This window comes from Ranitomeya variabilis, chromosome 5 (genome assembly GCF_051348905.1).
Source record: "Ranitomeya variabilis isolate aRanVar5 chromosome 5, aRanVar5.hap1, whole genome shotgun sequence".
Classification (NCBI taxonomy): Eukaryota; Metazoa; Chordata; class Amphibia; order Anura; family Dendrobatidae; genus Ranitomeya; species Ranitomeya variabilis.
Window position 1 is genome coordinate 437,831,394 of NC_135236.1, and position 19,757 is coordinate 437,851,150.

The window sequence follows — 19,757 nt, forward strand, 5'->3', positions numbered from 1 at the left end:
TATCTCAGCACAGGAACATTTTTTGCAAACATATCCAATTGTGCAACTTTTTTTACTCCAAGATATTTTAACATTTCCTTTTTTCTTGGGACAACCCCTTTATGGAGTGCGGTGCGGACTCTGTAGGGAACACAACGTACAGTGTGCAACAAAGTTAACTAGTCATGATCAGATTGGGAAAACGACAAGTTATACACAATCTTGTGTTACCTCTAAGCGATAGCAATGTATAAAAAATGTAACTCTGCTAAATCTATCTATGGGCTGCGTTAGTGTGTAAAATGTCTACTCCTCCTCTATACACCTTCTGTTTCTCCATCGACTAGCCTAGTTAAAAGGGTTTAATGTTTATGTACTAATTAATGGATTTCCAAAATGAACATTATCCTGTGTTGAGAGGAAGGATGTCTGTATGTTTATCAAACCTTAAACTTGATCCTGGTTGTTGTCTCCCCATCTGCTGGATGTTATGTCTATGGGAACTAAACCTTGGGAAGCTATAAAGACTAGGAAATGGTGATAAACATTACCCTTAAGAATTGTAACGTTATATGTAATATTCCAGGCAAACACCTGGATTGCTAGCACTTCATTAGTGGGGGCTGAGTCATGGATCCCAGGATATTGCATCTGCTAACCATATACAGTGGGTAATATTGACCATTTATGAACTATATTACTCGCGTATATACTGTCATTAGATTGTGGCTAAGATTAACTGGAAAAAGCAAAATGTACCACTTTATTTTAAGCAAGTGGAGAAAAGAAGAATGCCCTGGCCGTCACTATCTAATCCAGACTTCAACAGTGCGTTCTGATGCCTGTCATCCAGGGAGATCAGAAATGTGAAAGGGAAATAAGTCTCAGTCTGCTGAGAGCAGCATCGCGTTCGCCAAGACACAGCTAGGTACCTACAACCTCATGGTATTACTTTCTATGTTACTCCAATATTGCTACTATGACCCAGCTGCAGCATCCCGTTTCCTTCCAATGGTTAACTGTATACTTTCTGAGCTACAGACTACACTATCTGGGGGGACATAACGCACATACCTCCACCTAATATCCATGTGCTCACCATGTGTGTTATGCTTTGCGTGACTTGCTGATCAAGAAGCTGCACAATCTGCTCTGGAGGGATAGTGTCGGTCATGGGGTGCAGTGAACAGGAGTTAGCATTGTCTTGTTTTAAGCTGTAAACCTATATTTGTTTAATTATTCAAAACAGAGAATGGAAAAGTAATTCCTATATAAAATTTTGCAAATGGAATAATAAGTATTTTCAATTCGTATTATATTGGTGGTCAATGAATTCAGGGTACACTTTTAATAATTATGAAATATGGGTAAAAAATCTAAATATCTGAAAAATAATGTCGAGATTAGCAAAAAAAGCAATAGATTTGATATTTGTAGTGGTATCCAATGAGAAATATGGATAGCGTATCCACGGGATAGATGATAAATATGTGACTGCTGAGACCCAACAAAGTCAACAGAAAGAGGGTTAGATCCTCCATGCTCATACACTCACACATTATTCTGTGTCTGTGAAACTGGCAGAAATAGTTGAGTGCTGTACGAACGAGCTGTGAGCTCGGGGACCTGATTCTAGTTATCGGTGGGGGTTGCAGCATTGGGGGACACAGTAATCATTTACCATTTGAAAAAAGTCGATCAGGCAAAATTGTAATTTGCTTGTTTGTTCCAATTTTCCCAGAGAAATTGAATTTAATGTCCATTATTATGCTCTGGGATTTCTTGTGTGCCACAACCTTGTACGCACAAGCCCAGAACCGTCCCAAGCCTCAATAAAGTCGGAAGTCCCGGCTCACTGGGAGAGGGCCAGGGATTTCAGTGCAAGTAGGGGGGATTGGAATATGCCCCGATGACCGGATGGGTGATGGCGAGGAGCGGAAGGTCCAGAGAGAAGAGCGGTATTCAAATTTGCCTGTTCTTGCAGATTTTCTGGGGACATTGAGTTTATATAAACCTTATTATGGTCTAAGGTCTCATGTGCACCATGATCTTGTGCAGGTATGCACAGAATTGTTTTGGGCCTCATCAGAGCCGGAAGTCCTGGCTTAATGAGAGAGACTCAACAATTTCAGTGAAGGTGCAGGTGAGGAGCGGAGGATCCGGAGAGGAGAGTGGTATTCAAATTTGCCTGTTCCTGCAGATTTTCAAGAGACATTGAATTTAATGTCCCTTATTATGGTCTGAGGTGTCATGTGCGCTGTGACTTTGTGCATGCATGCGCAGAACGGTCCTGGGCCATATCACAGCTGGAAGTCTTGGCCCACTGTGAGGGGCCAGAAATTCAGCGCTAGCAATGTAAATCAGGTGATGTGTGTTTCAGAATATTGGACATTCATTTTGCTGCACCTGTTGAGTGAGAAAGGTACTGTGGAAGCTCAGCCGACACTCAGTGGTATCTCAAGAGATTCTCAACTCGGTCACTATGTAGTTCAGTAAATAAAAAGTGTAGAGCAATGTTTGTCCTCAAGTTCTCCCAACATGTGGACTAATATTAAAGAATATGGTTTAAAAGAAATTGCATGAATGGAAAATCTACTTGAGATGCTGACTGAATACCTGTTGAGGAGGTTGCCTATAGTTAAATAATTAACCATATGTGGACAACTTGTAGTAGCAGCAATAAACCTGGCACTCAGGATAGTTTGAACGTATTAGAGATTTATTTTGCAATCCACAATTTAACGTTGTGGTCTGTTTAGACTTCAGTCAGAACTGATTGCCGTGTGGGAACTGTCAGAAAATAGCCCTGATAAGGGCGATCCGAATTGCGACAGAAAGGCCTTTCTAGGTCTAGTAGGTTGGAACCCTACTTAGGCACCAGAGTCGCTCAGCCAGGAGTGCCGTATATCCCTTTTCTACATAGGTGGACAACTGTTTGTAGTCAGCGTGCCCTGTAAAATTATCCTGTTATCTTATGTGGCACTTTTATTGTGAGCAGTCTCTTTTTTTAACAATCATCCTTGTTTAAATTTTAAACCAGAAAGTATTATTAGAGATACAGTTATAAAGAAATATGGTCTCTGTCAAATTTCTGTTCTTGTGTTTAGCAGATGTATGTGGTATTTCAACAAGAAAGGAATTTCTAAACCGTTATTTCAAATTGCATTATGTTCATGTGTAGTCAACATTCTTTGGATGAGTTTGCCAAGTTTTTTTTTCATGGAAGGCTAAAGAGAGATGTATGTGTTGCTTTTCAAACACATGTTCCACACAATGGCACCACACAATTTTAGGGCAATATTTTCTTTTGCTACACTTTTTAGTTAGATAATGTAGCTTTGAGAGATCTTTTCTTGTCCTGCATACACAAAAAGCAATATTTTAGCTTGCGAAGGCCTGATTTGTCTAATTAGCACATTAAAAGATTCCAGTAGTGTATTTTTGTTTTTCCGTTAATAGAGACATTTTTCGTTTAATGCTTTAGCCTCATAGTGATTTCTAGTTTCTTAAAGGGAACCTGTCAGCAGGATTGTGCTCAGTAACCTACAGTGTCAGTTTGGTGCTGTTATACTGATTAAAATGATACCTTGGTTGATGAAATCCATCTTGTGGTTGTTGTTTAATCTTTATGTTCAGTTTTCAGTGAATGATATGCCCGTGCCCCGGGGCGGCCTTCTGCCCTTCTGCAATCAGATGCCAGCAATGTCACCTGCACTGCAGCATAATCACATGTTTACTGTGTTGTTAATAAATGTGGTTGAGGTTATCCTGAGGAAGATTAAAAAAAATCAATTTTAAAATGGCGCCCGCGGCACCTGCCAGTAGCAGCTATCGGTGTATATAGAGGTGATCTGATCGGCGATTGCCAATAGCTGCTACTGCACAGGCGTGGGTGGTGCCATCTTGGAGGAGGAAATCTTTTTTTTCTTCTCTATCAAAGTGGCGCCGCCTGCGCTATAGCAGCTATAAGATCACCTCTAAATACACAGATAGCTGCTATTGCACAGGTGAAGCAGGCACTATTTTAACATTGATTTTTTTTTTTTCAAAATTCAATTTTTGTTGAAAGGTTAAATAATTTTCAATCACAAAAATCCAACAAAAAGAAAAGAATAACTAGGACAATATCAGGATCAATATATCATAGAATAAAAGTATAACGACCAATAAAACATCAAGTTATAGGAAGAAAAAGGAGGTAAGATAACAATTTAGGCCATCAGTATTACAATTATGAAATTACTAAAATCCAATGAAAACCATACATACAGTGCCTTGCGAAAGTATCCAGCCCCCTGGAACTTTTTAACCTTTTCCCACATAGCAAGCTTCAAACATAAAGATACCAAATGTAAATTTTCAGTGAAGAATCAACAACAAGTGGAACACAATTGTGAAGTTGAACGAAATTTATTGGTTATTTTACATTTTTGTGGAAATTCAAAAACTGAAAAGTGGGACGTGCAATATTATTCGTCCCCTTAATACTTTGTGACGCCACCTTTTGCTGCGATTACAGCTGCAAGTCGCTTGGGGTATGTCTCTATCAGTTTTGTACATTGAGAGACTGAAAAGACTGAAATTCTTGCCCATTCTTCCTTGGCAAACAGCTCGAGCTCAGTGAGGTTTGATGGAGATCGTTTGTGAACAGCAGTTTTCAGCTCTTTCCACAGATTCTCGATTGGATTGAGGTCTGGACTTTGACTTGGCCATTCTAACACTTGGATAAGTTTATTTGTGAACCATTCCATTGTAGATTTTGCTTTATGTTTGGGATCATTGTCCTGTTGGAAGACAAATCTCCGTCTCAGTCTCAGGTCTTTTGCAGACTCCAACAGGTTTTCTTCGAGAATGGTCCTGTATTTGGCTCCATCCATCTTCCCATCAATTTTAACCATCTTCCCTGTCCCTGCTGAAGAAAAGCAGGTCCAAACCATGATGCTGCCACCACCATGTTTGACAGTGGGGATGGTGTGTTCAGGGTGATGAGCTGTGTTGCCTTTACTCCAAACATATCGTTTGGCATTGTTGCCAAAAAGTTTGATTTTGATTTCATCTGACCAGACCACCTTTTTCCACATGTTTGGTGTGTCTCCCAGGTGGCTTGTTCCAAACTTTAAAGGACACTTTTTATGGATATCTTTGAGAAATGGCTTTCTTCTTGCCACCCTTCCGTAAAGGCCAGATTTGTGCAATGTACGACTGATTGTTGTCCTATGGACAGACTGTCCCACCTTAGCTGTAGATCTCTGCAGTTCATCCAAAGTGATCATGGGCCTCTTGGCTGCATCTCTAATCAGTCTTCTTCCTTGTTTGAGATGAAAGTTTAGAGGGACGGCCGGGTCTTGGTAGATTTGCAGTGGTATGATACTCCTTCCTTTTCAATATAATCGCTTGCACAGTGCTCCTTGCAATGTTTAAAGTTTTGGAAATCATTTTATATCCAAATCTGGCTTTAAACTTCTCCACAACAGTATCACGGACCTGCCTGTTGTGTTCCTTGGTCTTCATAATGCTCTCTGTGCTTCAAACAGAACCCTGAGACTATCACAGAGCAGGTACATTTATACGGAGACTTGATTACACACAGGTGGATTATATTTATCATCATTAGGTATTTAGGACAACATTGGATCATTCAGAGATCCACAATGAACTTCTGAAGTGAGTTTGCTGCACTGAAAGTAAAGGGGCCGAATAATATTGCACTCCCCAATTTCCACAAAAATTTTAAATAACCAATACATTTAATTCAACTTCACAATTGTGTTCCACTTGTTGTTGATTCTTCACCAAAAATTTACATTTGGTATCTTTATGTTTGAAGCATGATATGTGGGAAAAGGTTGAAAAGTTCCAGGGGGCCGAAAACTTTTGCAAGGCACTGTAGCGTAGTCAGGCGCAAGTCAATGCGGAGCACAATCCGGATTAATTTGCAGAAGTTTTTTTGCAGTATGTACATACATTCATTATGTAAATTATGGGCCAGGTCACTGAGGGATCAATGACCTGTCAGCAGGCTGCATTATGAATACCAAATCAGAGCTGCCTTGAAGCACGAGAATCTCATTATCGCAAAACTGAAAATAAAGATTAAACAACCATAAGATGGATTTCATCAACCAAGGTATCATTTTAATCAGTATAACGGCGCTGACCTGACACTGTCTGTAGGATACTGTGTTCAAAGTCTACGTTCCAAATGTCACTTCTTCCTTTCTTAGCTCTGTCGTGTGCCCAAGCAGTAATTTTCCCCTACAAATTTGGTATTGGCATTCTCCGGAGAAATTGAACAACAAATTTTGGGGTCCATTTTCTCATTTTACCCTTATGAAAATAAAAAATTGGGGCTAAAACAACATTTTTGTGGCAAAAACATGTTATTTTCACATCTCTATGCTATACATTTTTGTGAAGCACCTGGGGATTCAAGGTGCTCATCACACATCTAGAAATGTTCCTTGGGGGGTCTAAATTCCAAAATGGGGTCACTTCTGGGGGTTTTCCACTGTTTAGGCACATCAGGGGCTCTTCAAACACAACATTGGGTCCACTTTCGATTCCAGTCAATTTTGCATTCAAAAAGTGACGCGCGGTGCTGCTTCCCTTACGAGTTCTGCCGTGCGCCCAAACAGTGGTTTCCCCCACATATGGGCTATGAATGAAATAAGGAGAAATTGCACAACAAATGTTGGGGTTCATTTTCGCCTGTTACCCTTGTGAAAATAAAAAAATTGGGGTCTAATATCTTTTTTCCTTCCACATTGCTTCAGTTCCTGGGAAGCACCTGAAAGGTTGATAAAACTTTTTGAAAGTGATTTTGAGCACCTTGAGGGGTGCAGTTTTGGATTGGTGTCACTTTGGTGTATTTTCTGTCATGTAGACCCCTCAAAGTCACTTCAAATGTGATGTGCTCCCTAAAAAATGGCTTTGTAAATTTTATTGTAAAAATGAGAAATAGCTGATCAACTTTTAACCCTTCTAACTTCATAACAAAAAAAAGTTTAAAACACTGCGCAAACGTAAAGTAGACATGTGGGAATTGTTGTTTATTAACCATTTTATGTGACATAACTCTCTGATTTAAGGGCATAAAAATTAAAAGTTTGCAAATTGCAAAATGTTCAACATTTTTGCCAAATTTCTGACTTTTGTTCAGAAATAAACGCAAGTCATATTGAAAACATTTTACCATTGCCATGGTCTATATGTCACAAAAAAACAATCTCAGAATCAGTGTGATCTGTTGAATAGTTCCAGAGTTATTTCCACATAAAATGACAGTGGTCAGAATTGTAAAAATTGGCCCGGTCATGAAGTTGAAAACAGGTTCGGGGGGGATGAGGGGTTAAACCTAGCATGTTATTGCACTGATGAGAATGAGTTGGATAGAAATAGAGAATAGAGAGCTCTTGCTGTAAATATCTACGGGTGCTGAAATTAAAAGATTTATCAGGTTCTGACAGCAAAACATGTGCAAATCTTAATCCCTGGCACTTCAGCGCTGATAAATCAATTGGTCTTAGTCATTAAGGAGGAAGTAACGTGACGGATTTGTGACAGCAGTTTCCTTGACAGCCATGAAGTGAGAGTGCATTTCTTGTGTGGCCAGAGAACTACAGCGACCCTTGTAAAAAAAGAAACGTGAGTCATTAGAGCTGGGAATAGGAAAGAAATTGTTTAAATAATAGTAGCATAACGGTTTCCTTTTGAGCTGTGACTTCCCCGGCTGGAATGCAGTCCTGAATACTTCTGCTATTGAAGTCAAAATGCCTTTCTGAATAATTTTTTATTATCTTCTGCCTCCCTTATCCCTCCCTCTTCCTTGTGTCTTGCAGATTTACACTGACTGGGCAAATCACTACTTAGCAAAGTCTGGTCACAAGAGGCTGATAAAGGATTTACAACAAGACATAGCTGATGGTGTCCTGCTGGCGGAGATCATTCAGATCATTGGTGAGTCTGGGGTCCCAGCTGTGCTACAGCAGAGGAGTAAGAGGCAGGGGCTTTGGGGCTGCTAGGATGGCTTTGGACTTGACAAGGTTAAGTTCAAAGTGTGTCTGTCTTCACTGCACTTACTAAGTCCAGATATTTCCCGGGCTCAGACGTTTGTGTGAGTTGTTTGAAAGTTCATTTGTATTAGAAAGCTGGGAAGTATCAGCCCAAGGGTTCCTCCACATGCTGCAATGTCAGAGATGAAGACTCGATCAAACCATGTGTCTCCCATGTGTGCATTTTGTTTGCTGGAGGGGATTATTCTTTGTAGGATGCCTTGAAACTGTAGCCCTGACCATGCAGAGACAATTGGGGAGGATTTCATGTCAGTAGTCACTTGGCAGGGAAATAAGCAGTAGATCACATTCACACTTCCCCTCCTGTAGGTTTTTGTATGTTTATGGTGAGTCTGAGAGGGTGTAAGGTTGTAGTAGTGCTCTTGGTGAGTAAATACACCTTAAGTAGAATGTGTCATTTTCTTATTCTCTTACACTTCTCTTTTTTCGCTTAGCAAATGAAAAAGTGGAAGACATCAATGGCTGTCCAAAGAGCCAGACCCAGATGGTAAGTCCAGTCTATAGTGGACCTCGTAAATATGTATATTGTACGTCATTATGTCAGTCATGCCATAGTAGAAAGGGATATATGGATAAATCTGCTGTGCTGCTGGTTGAGAAGATATCCAATGGAGATGATGGTGTAGAACACAGAGCAGTTTTATTAATCTACGCCTTTCAGAGTTGAACAAACTCCTTCATCAGGATTAAACACGATGTGAAGGAGTTTGTTCAACTCTAAAACGCGTAGATTAATAAAACTGCTCTTTGTTCAATGCCGTCTTCTCCATTGGATATCTTCTGCTATTCTTCTTCTTTCTACTATTGCATTTTCTGCTGGTTTATTCCAGCACATCCTAGCCAGGTGGACAATATTGGACTATGCAATGTTTATTGCCCGGGCTGTGTTCTATTGTGCGCTTTTTGTCATTTCTTAGCTAGGTTATGTCAGTGCTAGTATTTTCCATTTATTGAATGTGGTAGATCTTTAACCAAAATTATATGTATTACAGTATGTTTACTAATATAAAAAAGTGCATCCGAGTAAAAAAAAGTGGACATCTGGCCCTTTTAAGGCAACATTCCCAAGATGGGGTTTTGATGAGTTTTTATTGCGTTTTTGACTCTGCAATTTTGGTATCTTTTTGATATGTCATACTTTAAATAAAGTTGCTTTGTTTTGGATACTTCCTGCTTTTTTGACAAAACTTTATTGATAGTCATGTGCAGATTACATTGTTGACGCTGTAGAAATGCACTAGAAAAGCATGTATATTTTTACATGCAGATTTTACACATCTAGTGCGATTATTTGAGAAAAATCTGCACATAAAACTCAAGGGAAATTAGCGTGTCGTGGATTTGAAATACTCACCACAGGTCAATTTATGCTGAGTATACAAAAAAACACAGTGACCATGAGCTTTCTATTAGGCTGCTGTCACACTAGCAGTATTTGGTCAGTATTTTACATCAGTATTTGTAAGACAAAACCAGGAGTGGGTGATAAATGCAGAAGTGGTGCATATGTTTCTATTATACTTTTCCTCTGATTGTTCCACTCCTGGTTTTGGCTTACACATACTGATGTAAAATCCTGACCAAATACTGCTAGTGTGACGGCAGACTAAATCCCGTCCACATTGCTGGACCTGCAAGAATACGCAGTGACAAAAACTCACAAAAAACTAATCGTGGACAAACAGCCTAAAGCCCTTTTAAAAAATGGATTGAGGGAATGGCATAGTAATCATTGCAATCATGCCATTTCTGGTTTAGCTATATGTTAATGAATGGTGTTTATGCTTAGTGCCATATTTGAGTTATGTGCACACAGTGGGTTTTTTTGCAGCCTTTTTTGGGGTGCGGATTTCATGTGTGTTTTGTCTACAGTACATGCTTTTTATTCGCCAAAAACAGCAAAACCTGTTTGTTGTTTTTTTTGCAGCAGCATCTTTGCAGTTTCTCTTTACTTTCTATGAGTGAAAAAATGCTGCAAAAACACTGAAATAAGTGACATGCTGCTGATTTACTAAGTCAGGATGGAATAAAAATCAAGTGTGTGCATGAGATTTCTCATATCTCATACTGGTACTGTAAAACACAGTCTCTTATTGACATGAAAAAACACAGCAAAAAACTGTGCAAACATAGTCTTATGAAGACCACCACAACTGCAGCTGTTTTAGACACCTGCATCTTTTTAAACAATTGTTAGAGAAAATTGTTCACTATGTGGGAAAAACTTTCCTCCACTTTCTCATACATAAAAATCACAGTACACTATGCCACTTACAACTTGTTAGTTTATTATTGAATGTGCTGGCTGTGAATATGTAAGTGGTAAACATGCTGTGCAGGCTTGGACTGGCCCACAGGAGAACAGGAGAAATCCACTGGTGGGCCGCTGTGCAGGAGTAGGCCACCACCCTCTTATATAAGCAGTACTTGGCACAATACAGTATACTAGAATTACTATGTACAGATAAAGGCAGTCATTTAACAATCTACCCAGTTCATTGTTATATATATTTGTGATGAAGGATATTGTCACATTTGAAAGTAGTTGAAAAGTGGGGCCCCTTGAGATGCTTACTGGTGGTGGGCCTTTGGCACCCCAGTCCAACACTGACAATGTGGGTAGATATTGGTTCCAAGTGTTTGACATCACTCTGGCCATATGCATGGCTCCTTATCCCCGTCCTTGTATGCATGGCTCCTTATCCCCATCCTTGTCTGCATGGCTCCTTATCCCCATCCTTGTATGCATGGCTCCTTATCCCCATCCTTGTATGCATGGCTCCTTATTCCCATCCTTGTATGCATGGCTCCTTATTCCAATCCTTGTATGCATGGCTCCTTATTCCCATCCTTGTCTGCATGCTCCTTATTCCCAACCTTGTATGCATGGCTCCTTATTCCCATCCTTGTCTGCATGGCTCCTTATTCCCATCCTTGTATGCCTGGCTCCTTATCCCCATCCTTGTCTGCATGGCTCCTTATTCCCATCCTTGTCTGCATGGCTCCTTATTCCCATCCTTGTATGCCTGGCTCCTTATTCCCATCCTTGTCTGCATGGCTCCTTATTCCCATCCTTGTCTGCATGGCTCCTTATTCTCATCCTTGTATGCCTGGCTCCTTATTCCCATCCTTGTATGCATGGCTCCTTATCCCCATCCTTGTCTGCATGGCGCCTTATCACCATCCTTGTATGCATGTTTCCTTATCCCCGTCCTTGTATGCATGGCTCCTTATTCCCATCCTTGTATGCATGTTTCCTTATCCCCATCCTTGTATGCATGGCTCCTTATTCCCATTCTACTATACATGGCTCCTTATTCCCATCCTTGTATGCATGGCTCCTTATCCCCATCCTTGTATGCATGGCTCCTTATTCCCATCCTTGTATACATGGCTCCTTATCCCCATCCTTGTATACATGGCTCCTTATTCCCATCCTTGTATGCATGTTTCCTTATCCCCGTCCTTGTATGCATGGCTCCTTATTCCCAACCTTGTATGCATGGCTCCTTATCCCGATCCTTGTATACATGGCTCCTTATTCCCATCCTTGTATGCATGTTTCCTTATCCCCATCCTTGTATGCATGGCTCCTTATTCCCATCCTTGTATGTATGGCTCCTTATCCCCATCCTTGTATGCATGGCTCCTTATTCCCATCCTTGTCTGCATGGCTCCTTATCCCCATCCTTGTATGCATGTTTCCTTATCCCCATCCTTGTATACATGGCTCCTTATTCCCATCCTTGTATGCATGGCTCCTTATCCCCATCCTTGTATACATGGCTCCTTATCCCCATCCTTGTATACATGGCTCCTTATCCCCGTCCTTGTATGCATGGCTCCTTATTTCCAACCTTGTATGCATGGCTCCTTATCCCCATCCTTGTATACATGGCTCCTTATTCCCATCCTTGTATGCATGGCTCATTAATCCCAACCTTGTTTGTATGACTCCTTATTCCCATCCTTGTCTGCATGGCTCCTTATCCCCATCCTTGTATACATGGCTCCTTATTCCCATCCTTGTATGCATGTTTCCTTATCCCCGTCCTTGTATGCATGGCTCCTTATTCCCATCCTTGTATGTATGGCTCCTTATCCCCATCCTTGTATGCATGGCTCCTTATTCCCATCCTTGTCTGCATGGCTCCTTATCCCCATCCTTGTATGCATGTTTCCTTATCCCCATCCTTGTATACATGGCTCCTTATTCCCATCCTTGTATGCATGGCTCCTTATCCCCATCCTTGTATACATGGCTCCTTTTCCCCATCCTTGTATACATGGCTCCTTATCCCCGTCCTTGTATGCATGGCTCCTTATCCCCATCCTTGTATGCATGGCTCCTTATCCCCATCCTTGTATACATGGCTCCTTATTCCCATCCTTGTATGCATGGCTCATTAATCCCAACCTTGTTTGTATGACTCCTTATTCCCATCCTTGTCTGCATGGCTCCTTATCCCCATCCTTGTATACATGGCTCCTTATTCCCATCCTTGTATGCATGTTTCCTTATCCCCGTCCTTGTATGCATGGCTCCTTATTCCCATCCTTGTATGTATGGCTCCTTATCCCCATCCTTGTATGCATGGCTCCTTATTCCCATCCTTGTCTGCATGGCTCCTTATCCCCATCCTTGTATGCATGTTTCCTTATCCCCATCCTTGTATACATGGCTCCTTATTCCCATCCTTGTATGCATGGCTCCTTATCCCCATCCTTGTATACATGGCTCCTCATCCCCATCCTTGTATACATGGCTCCTTATCCCCGTCCTTGTATGCATGGCTCCTTATTTCCAACCTTGTATGCATGGCTCCTTATCCCCATCCTTGTATACATGGCTCCTTATTCCCATCCTTGTATGCATGGCTCATTAATCCCAACCTTGTTTGTATGACTCCTTATTCCCATCCTTGTCTGCATGGCTCCTTATCCCCATCCTTGTGTGCATGTTTCCTTATCCCCATCCTTGTATACATGGCTCCTTATTCCCATCCTTGTCTACATGTCTCCTCATTCCCATCCTTGTGTGTGTGGCCCCCATGAGAAAAGCATAAAAAAACCATCCTACTTACCTTCCCTGCACGCCCTTGCAACATCTCATTCCGGTGCCAACAGTTCCTGCGGCCGAGTGATCATCTGTCCTCACTCATTAAGGTAATAAATATTCACCTCTCTCCACGTCTGCTGACACTGTGCGCGCTATAAGGCTGTGTGCACACGATGCGGAATTAGTGCGGATCTGCAGCGGATTTTTTCGCGCAGAAACGCTGCAGTTCCGCACAGTGATTTACAGTACAATGTAAATCAATTGGGAAAAAAAAAGCTGTACTAATGGTGCGGAAAAATCCGCATGAAAACCACTGCGGATCAAAAGAAGTAGCATGCTACTTCTTTTGTGCGAAAGGGCAGCGTTTCTGACCGCTTCCATTATAGAAATTCGCAAGGGTAAAAAACGCAGAAAATCCGCACAAAATCCGCATCAATTCCGCAACAAAAACGCACAAAATCCGCGTAAAATCGGCGGCAAATCCGCACCTGCGTTTTCTGCCAGAAGATGCAGATTTTGTGCGGAAAATTCTGCACCCCAATCCGCAACGTGTGCACATAGCCTGAGAGAAATAAATGTTCACTACAAGTGCAGTGAATATTCATTTCGCTTTAGCAGCAAGCACAGGCTTTAGCCGCAGTAGGCAGCTTCTGAATCCTGTCACCCACTGCTCCGCCGCTCCCCCTCTCCCGCCATCTTCTGGGACAATGACTTGTGTATAAGCTGAGGGGGGCATTTTCGGCACAAAAAAATATGCTGAAAAGCTCAGCTTATACACGAGTAAATACGGTGTGTGTGTGTATATATATATATATATATATATATATATATATATATATATATATATATATGTATATATATATATATATATATATATATATATACTAGATGGTGGCCTGATTCTAACGCATCGGGTACTCTAGAAGTGGAGTTTAAATCCCTTCCCAATATCGGGTGCGACCAATCAGTGAAGCGTGGTTCACATCCTGCGCCAATTCGCGGCCGGACTGGGCCTGTCTCTGACTGGCCGCGGGCGGCTGGCGCGATCAATCAGCGACGCAGGATTTCTGTTACAGACAAACAGACAGAATTAGACGATAATATAGTAGATATACACTCACCGGCCACTTTATTAGGTACACCTGTCCAACTTCTTGTTAACACTTAATTTCTAATCAGCCAATCACATGGCGGCAACTCAGTGCATTTAGGCATGTAGACATGGTCAAGACAATCTCCTGCAGTTCAAACCGAGCATCAGTATGGGGAAGAAAGGTGATTTGAGTGCCTTTGAACGTGGCATGGTTGTTGGTGCCAGAAGGGCTGGTCTGAGTATTTCAGAAACTGCTGATCTACTGGGATTTTCACGCACAACCATCTCTAGGGTTTACAGAGAATGGTCCGAAAAATAAAAAAAATCCAGTGAGCGGCAGTTCTGTGGGCGGAAATGCCTTGTTGATGCCAGAGGTCAGAGGAGAATGGGCAGACTGGTTCGAGCTGATAGAAAGGCAACAGTGACTCAAATCGCCACCCGTTACAACCAAGGTAGGCCTAAGAGCATCTCTGAACGCACAGTGCTTCGAACTTTGAGGCAGATGGGCTACAGCAGCAGAAGACCACACCGGGTACCACTCCTTTCAGCTAAGAACAGGAAACTGAGGCTACAATTTGTACAAGCTCATCGAAATTGTACAGTAGAAGATTGGAAAAGCGTTGCTTGGTCTGATGAGTCTCGATTTCTGCTGCGACATTCGGATGGTAGGGTCAGAATTTGGCGTAAACAACATGAAAGCATGGATCCATCCTGCCTTGTATGGAGCATCTTTGGGATGTGCAGCCGACAAATCTGTGGCAACTGTGTGATGCCATCATGTCAATATGGACCAAAATCTCTGAGGAATGCTTCCAGCACCTTGTTGAATCTATGCCACGAAGAATTGAGGCAGTTCTGAAGGCAAAAGGGGGTCCAACCCGTTACTAGCATGGTGTACCTAATAAAGTGGCCGGTGAGTGTATATTAATGCTTAGGTATAGCCTTAGCAGTCAAATGCAGCCTACTGCACATTAGCTTTTTGATTCTTTTCACATTTGGCCATTTTGACTGAATTCTCTGACTGGTTACTTTCATACGCTGTATGTTCAGCATGTTCAGAGCATTGCTCTATAGCCCATAGGTGGGTGATTATGTTTGCTATTCATTATGTGATGCCAATTTATGGTGTTTTGTACAGCCTGTACTCCTCCACATCAGTTTGTGTTCTTGTTAAACTGTAGCTCTTGTGCCACTCAGAAACACGTATTTGGGAATCTGGCATACCTGTCACCATATTTGTTAAAGTGTTTTTAATGTGGTGCTATCTTTGATGTAATTTGTAGTATGCCTTACATTAAAAATCCAGTGCCTGCCCCTCAGATAATGCTCTATGGATATAAGTCGTAGCTTAGCCCATGGGTCGTAGTGCAAACCTGTGATGTCATGTGCTAGTAGATGTGATGTCATGCTGTGTAATGTACAGTATATAAAAGCATTCATTTTCACAGTTGTCTGACTAAATCATTTTTTGGCTAGTATGGTGTGCCAACTGCCAAGGCTTTTTCCCTTCGCTGTAGGAGCCTGCTGCTCTGCTACCTGACATCATGGCTTGAGGACATAGTCTGGACCTGATGTATTGTATATTACAAACTGAGAGCATTTGTGCTGTATATTTAGTTGTAGAGATCTTATAACCATTTAGACTTGTTTTGGAAATCAGCCCATATGCAAGCAGTATAGGTCACCAGCTCCACAAATTTATATATATTTACCTGTCCTCCTTAAAGGGAACCTGTCACCATGTTTTTGGAAGATGGGATAAAAATAGCGTTAAATAGGGGCAGAGGTGGGCGTTACATTAGTGTGTTTGTTATGCGTTTATTACCCACCTAAGTTGCCGAAATACCTTTGCAAAGTCTCCGTTTTCGCCTGTCAATCAGGCTGGTCTGGTCAAAAGGGCGTGTTGTCTTCCCCCAGATTTTGCGTAGTTTTCCGTTGGTGGCGTAGTGGTGTGCGCATGCCCAAGGTCCCGAATCCTCTGCCAGGGGATTTAAAAGAGCGCGCTGTTCGTTATTTCATTGGTGATCGGTGGGCGCGGCCATCTTCCTTTGGCCGCGCGTGCGCAGAAGCGGCGCTCTGCTGGCCGCGGCTTCAGGAAAATGGCTGCGGGATGCCGCGCGTGCGCAGATGGATATCGCGGCGGCCATTTTCCTGAAGCCGCGGCCAGCAGAGCGCCGCTTCTGCGCACGCGCGGCCAAAGGAAGATGGCCGCGCCCACCGATCACCAATGAAATAACGAACAGCGCGCTCTTTTAAATCCCCTGGCAGAGGATTCGGGACCTTGGGCATGCGCACACCACTACGCCACCAACGGAAAACTACGCAAAATCTGGGGGAAGACAACACGCCCTTTTGACCAGACCAGCCTGATTGACAGGCGAAAACGGAGACTTTGCAAAGGTATTTCGGCAACTTAGGTGGGTAATAAACGCATAACAAACACACTAATGTAACGCCCACCTCTGCCCCTATTTAACGCTATTTTTATCCCATCTTCCAAAAACGTGGTGACAGGTTCCCTTTAAGAACTAGTAGACATGTTAGCAGTAGTCCTTCCAATGTAAGCAATAACTATTGTGCTGTACGTATCAGTGCACATTGTAAGTAATGAGACAAATGACATCATACTTACCATCAATTTTGCAGATATTACAAATTGTAAGATGATTTACAGTAAACAGCAGCACCTGCTCATGCGAAAATCTATACAGAGCCATGGGAAATGTTCTTGTTCAGTCGGCGATACAATGACCCCTGTGGTTAGAATTAACAGGATTACATGAATAACAAAGCTCAGGAAGCTCCTCAAATTGGCCTAATCATTAAGATGCAACTGTGACATCAGGGCTTGAGTTGAATCATCCGTTACCGTCCATTGTGCTGGCATCTTGGGAGTGATCTCAAATCCAGTCATTTATAGCAAACGTGAAGGAGCAAACAAAATGATTCAACTTCTATTGCAAATTATTTTTATTAGCAAAATGTACAAACTTTCAGCTGTTTGCAATAAACCTATTATTATTATTATTATTTATTTATATAGCACCATTGATTCCATGGTGCTGTACATGAGAAGGGGTTACATACAAATTACAGATATCACTTACAGTAAGCAAACTAACAATAACAGACTGATACAGAGGGGCAAGGACCCTGCCCTTACGGGCTTACATTCTACAGGATTACAGGGAAGGAGACAATAGGTTGAGGGTAGCAGGAGCATCGGTGTTGGTGAGGCGGTAGCTTCCGTAGTGGTGAGGAGGCAGTGGGGTCAGTGCAGGCTGTAGGCTTTCCTGAAGAGGTGGGTTTTCAGGTTCCATCTGAAGGATCCGAATGTGGTTGATAGTCGGACGTGTTGGGGCAAAAAATTCCAGAGGATGCAGGATATTCGGGAGAAGTCTTGGAGGTGGTTGGGTGAGGAGCGAATAAGTGTGGAGGAGAGAAGGAGGTCTTGGGAGGACTGGAGATTCCGTGAGGGAACATATTGGGAGATTAGTTCAGAGATATATGGAGGAGACAGGTTATGGATGGCTTTGTAGGTCAGTATTAGTAATTTGAACTGGATACGCTGAGGGAACCTATAAAACAAGAACAATTTAAATAGCTCATCACAACTAATATAACAAGTGGTTTCTCCCAATTGAAGACAAAATGCCACTTTTAATGACCACTGCAGTCTCAGAATTATTCCACCCCTTTGTGAGAAGAATCTTTATACCTGCTGCAAACATGAGCTTCTGGCAGCATTCCTTAGGAATCTTGGTCCATTCTTCATGGGCTTTGGCCTTCAATATACAGATATTCTTGGTGTCAAAAAATTGGTCCAAAAAGCAAAGCAAAGAAATCATTGCATTGCACAGACAAGTGAAAAGATACAAAAAAGTCAAAGGTTCATGGTCAATGTTATAGAAGCACTAACTTCACTACCTGGATGCATCAGAAAGAGGAGGTTACCACCTGCTTCTATAAAATTCCTGAGGAAGCAGGTGGTCAAAAACTCTCTAGTGACTACAGAAGACTGGCAGCAAGACTTGATGGCAGATGGGACTGGGTTTATAGTTTTCACAATAAAGCATATACAAAATGCTTAACGTTTCTGTGCCCAAACTCCCAGACACCCACCCATTTTGACCCAAAAGCACAAGAAAAGTCAGCTCCAGTATTCCCAAAAATATGTAAATAAACTACAGAAGTTTTGGTAGTTTGTTCTGTGGACTGATAAAACAAACTACTGACCTATGGTTCAGTGATATGTCTGGAGGAGGAAGAATGAAGCATAGGCTGAAAAGAACACCGTGCCTACAGTAAAGCATGGCAGTGGATCGGTGATGCTCTGAGGCTGATTTTAATTTCCTGGTGTTAGAAACCTGGAGCATGTGGAGATAAATATCAATCAAGTATCAGGAAATTCTAGGAGAAACCATCAAGCCTTCTATGATGAAGCTGAAGCTTGTGTGTTGTTGGACCTTACATTGGGACAATGATCCCAAACAAAGTAAACCAAGGCTTGCTTCCAAAAGAAGTTCTGTAAGATTCTAGAGTAGCCATCACAGTCTCCTGTAGTAAACCCCTTAAAAAATCTTTGGTGAGATTTGAAAAAGGCAGCAGCAGTACACAGATGCAAGAATATTAGTGAACTGGAAGTCATTGCCGAAGAAAGGGCTTAGATTTCGAAGGAATTCTGTCACAAACTTCTGTCTGGTTATGCATCACATTTGCAGCAGGTCATAACAGACAAAGTTGTGCTTCTAAGTACTAAAGATGCTTGTTATGAAGGGTTTGAATAATTCTGGGTCCGCAGTGGTCATTTACCCCTTCACCACATATGACATACATGTACGTCTTTTTTATGTCCCTGCCTTTTATGCGAGCTCATACACCAGCTCTGCCAGCAGCTTTAACCTGTTAAATTCCGCTGTTAATCTCTGACAGTGGCATTTAACACTCGCTAGCAGACGGGCGCATCATTTCACATGCCCATCTGTGCACCTGGGACACCGATGGGTTGGAATAATAGTTGAGGGTCTGGTGATGACCACCTTGCCTGTCATTACAATCCTCCTGTAAAGGCCAGCATTTAGCTAGCGTTCATAGGAGATCATTATTTTCTCTATTCAGAGCAGGCAAATGCACTGCTATGTGTAGCAAAAGCAATCAGACAATCATAGATTCAGTATTAAATACAGTAAAATATATATATATTTTTTAAGTTTTAAAAAAATAAAAAAGCACAAGTCTGAATCATCCCCTTTTGTGTCATTAAAATAAAACCATAAAAAATAGAAAATACACATATTTGGTATTACTGCATTTGTAAAAGTCTGATCTATCAAAATACAAAGTAAATTAATCCAATCAGTAAATGGTTTAATGAGAAAAAAATAAAAATGCCAAAACTACGTTTTTTGGCCTCAACAACATTGCAATAAAAGGCAGTAAGAGGCGATCAAAACATAACATTAACCCAAAATGGTATCAGTAAAAACATCAGCTCAGGGCACAATAAATAAGCCATCAGACAGCCCCAGATCCTGAAAAATGAAAATGTTAAAGG

The 19,757-nt window shown here is 41.7% G+C and overlaps 1 protein-coding gene across 5 annotated transcripts in view; it reads left to right on the plus strand.

Moving 5' to 3' along the window:
* The window catches only part of NAV3 (neuron navigator 3), an 898,866-nt gene that overhangs the window by 587,547 nt on the left and 291,562 nt on the right, over nucleotides 1-19,757 (plus strand). For all 5 annotated transcript variants that reach the window (XM_077265345.1, XM_077265346.1, XM_077265343.1 and 2 more), the window contains 2 exons: nucleotides 7,818-7,935; nucleotides 8,486-8,538. In XM_077265345.1, the coding sequence (XP_077121460.1) occupies nucleotides 7,818-7,935; nucleotides 8,486-8,538 (171 nt within the window). The remainder of the gene's footprint in view (nucleotides 1-7,817; nucleotides 7,936-8,485; nucleotides 8,539-19,757) is intronic.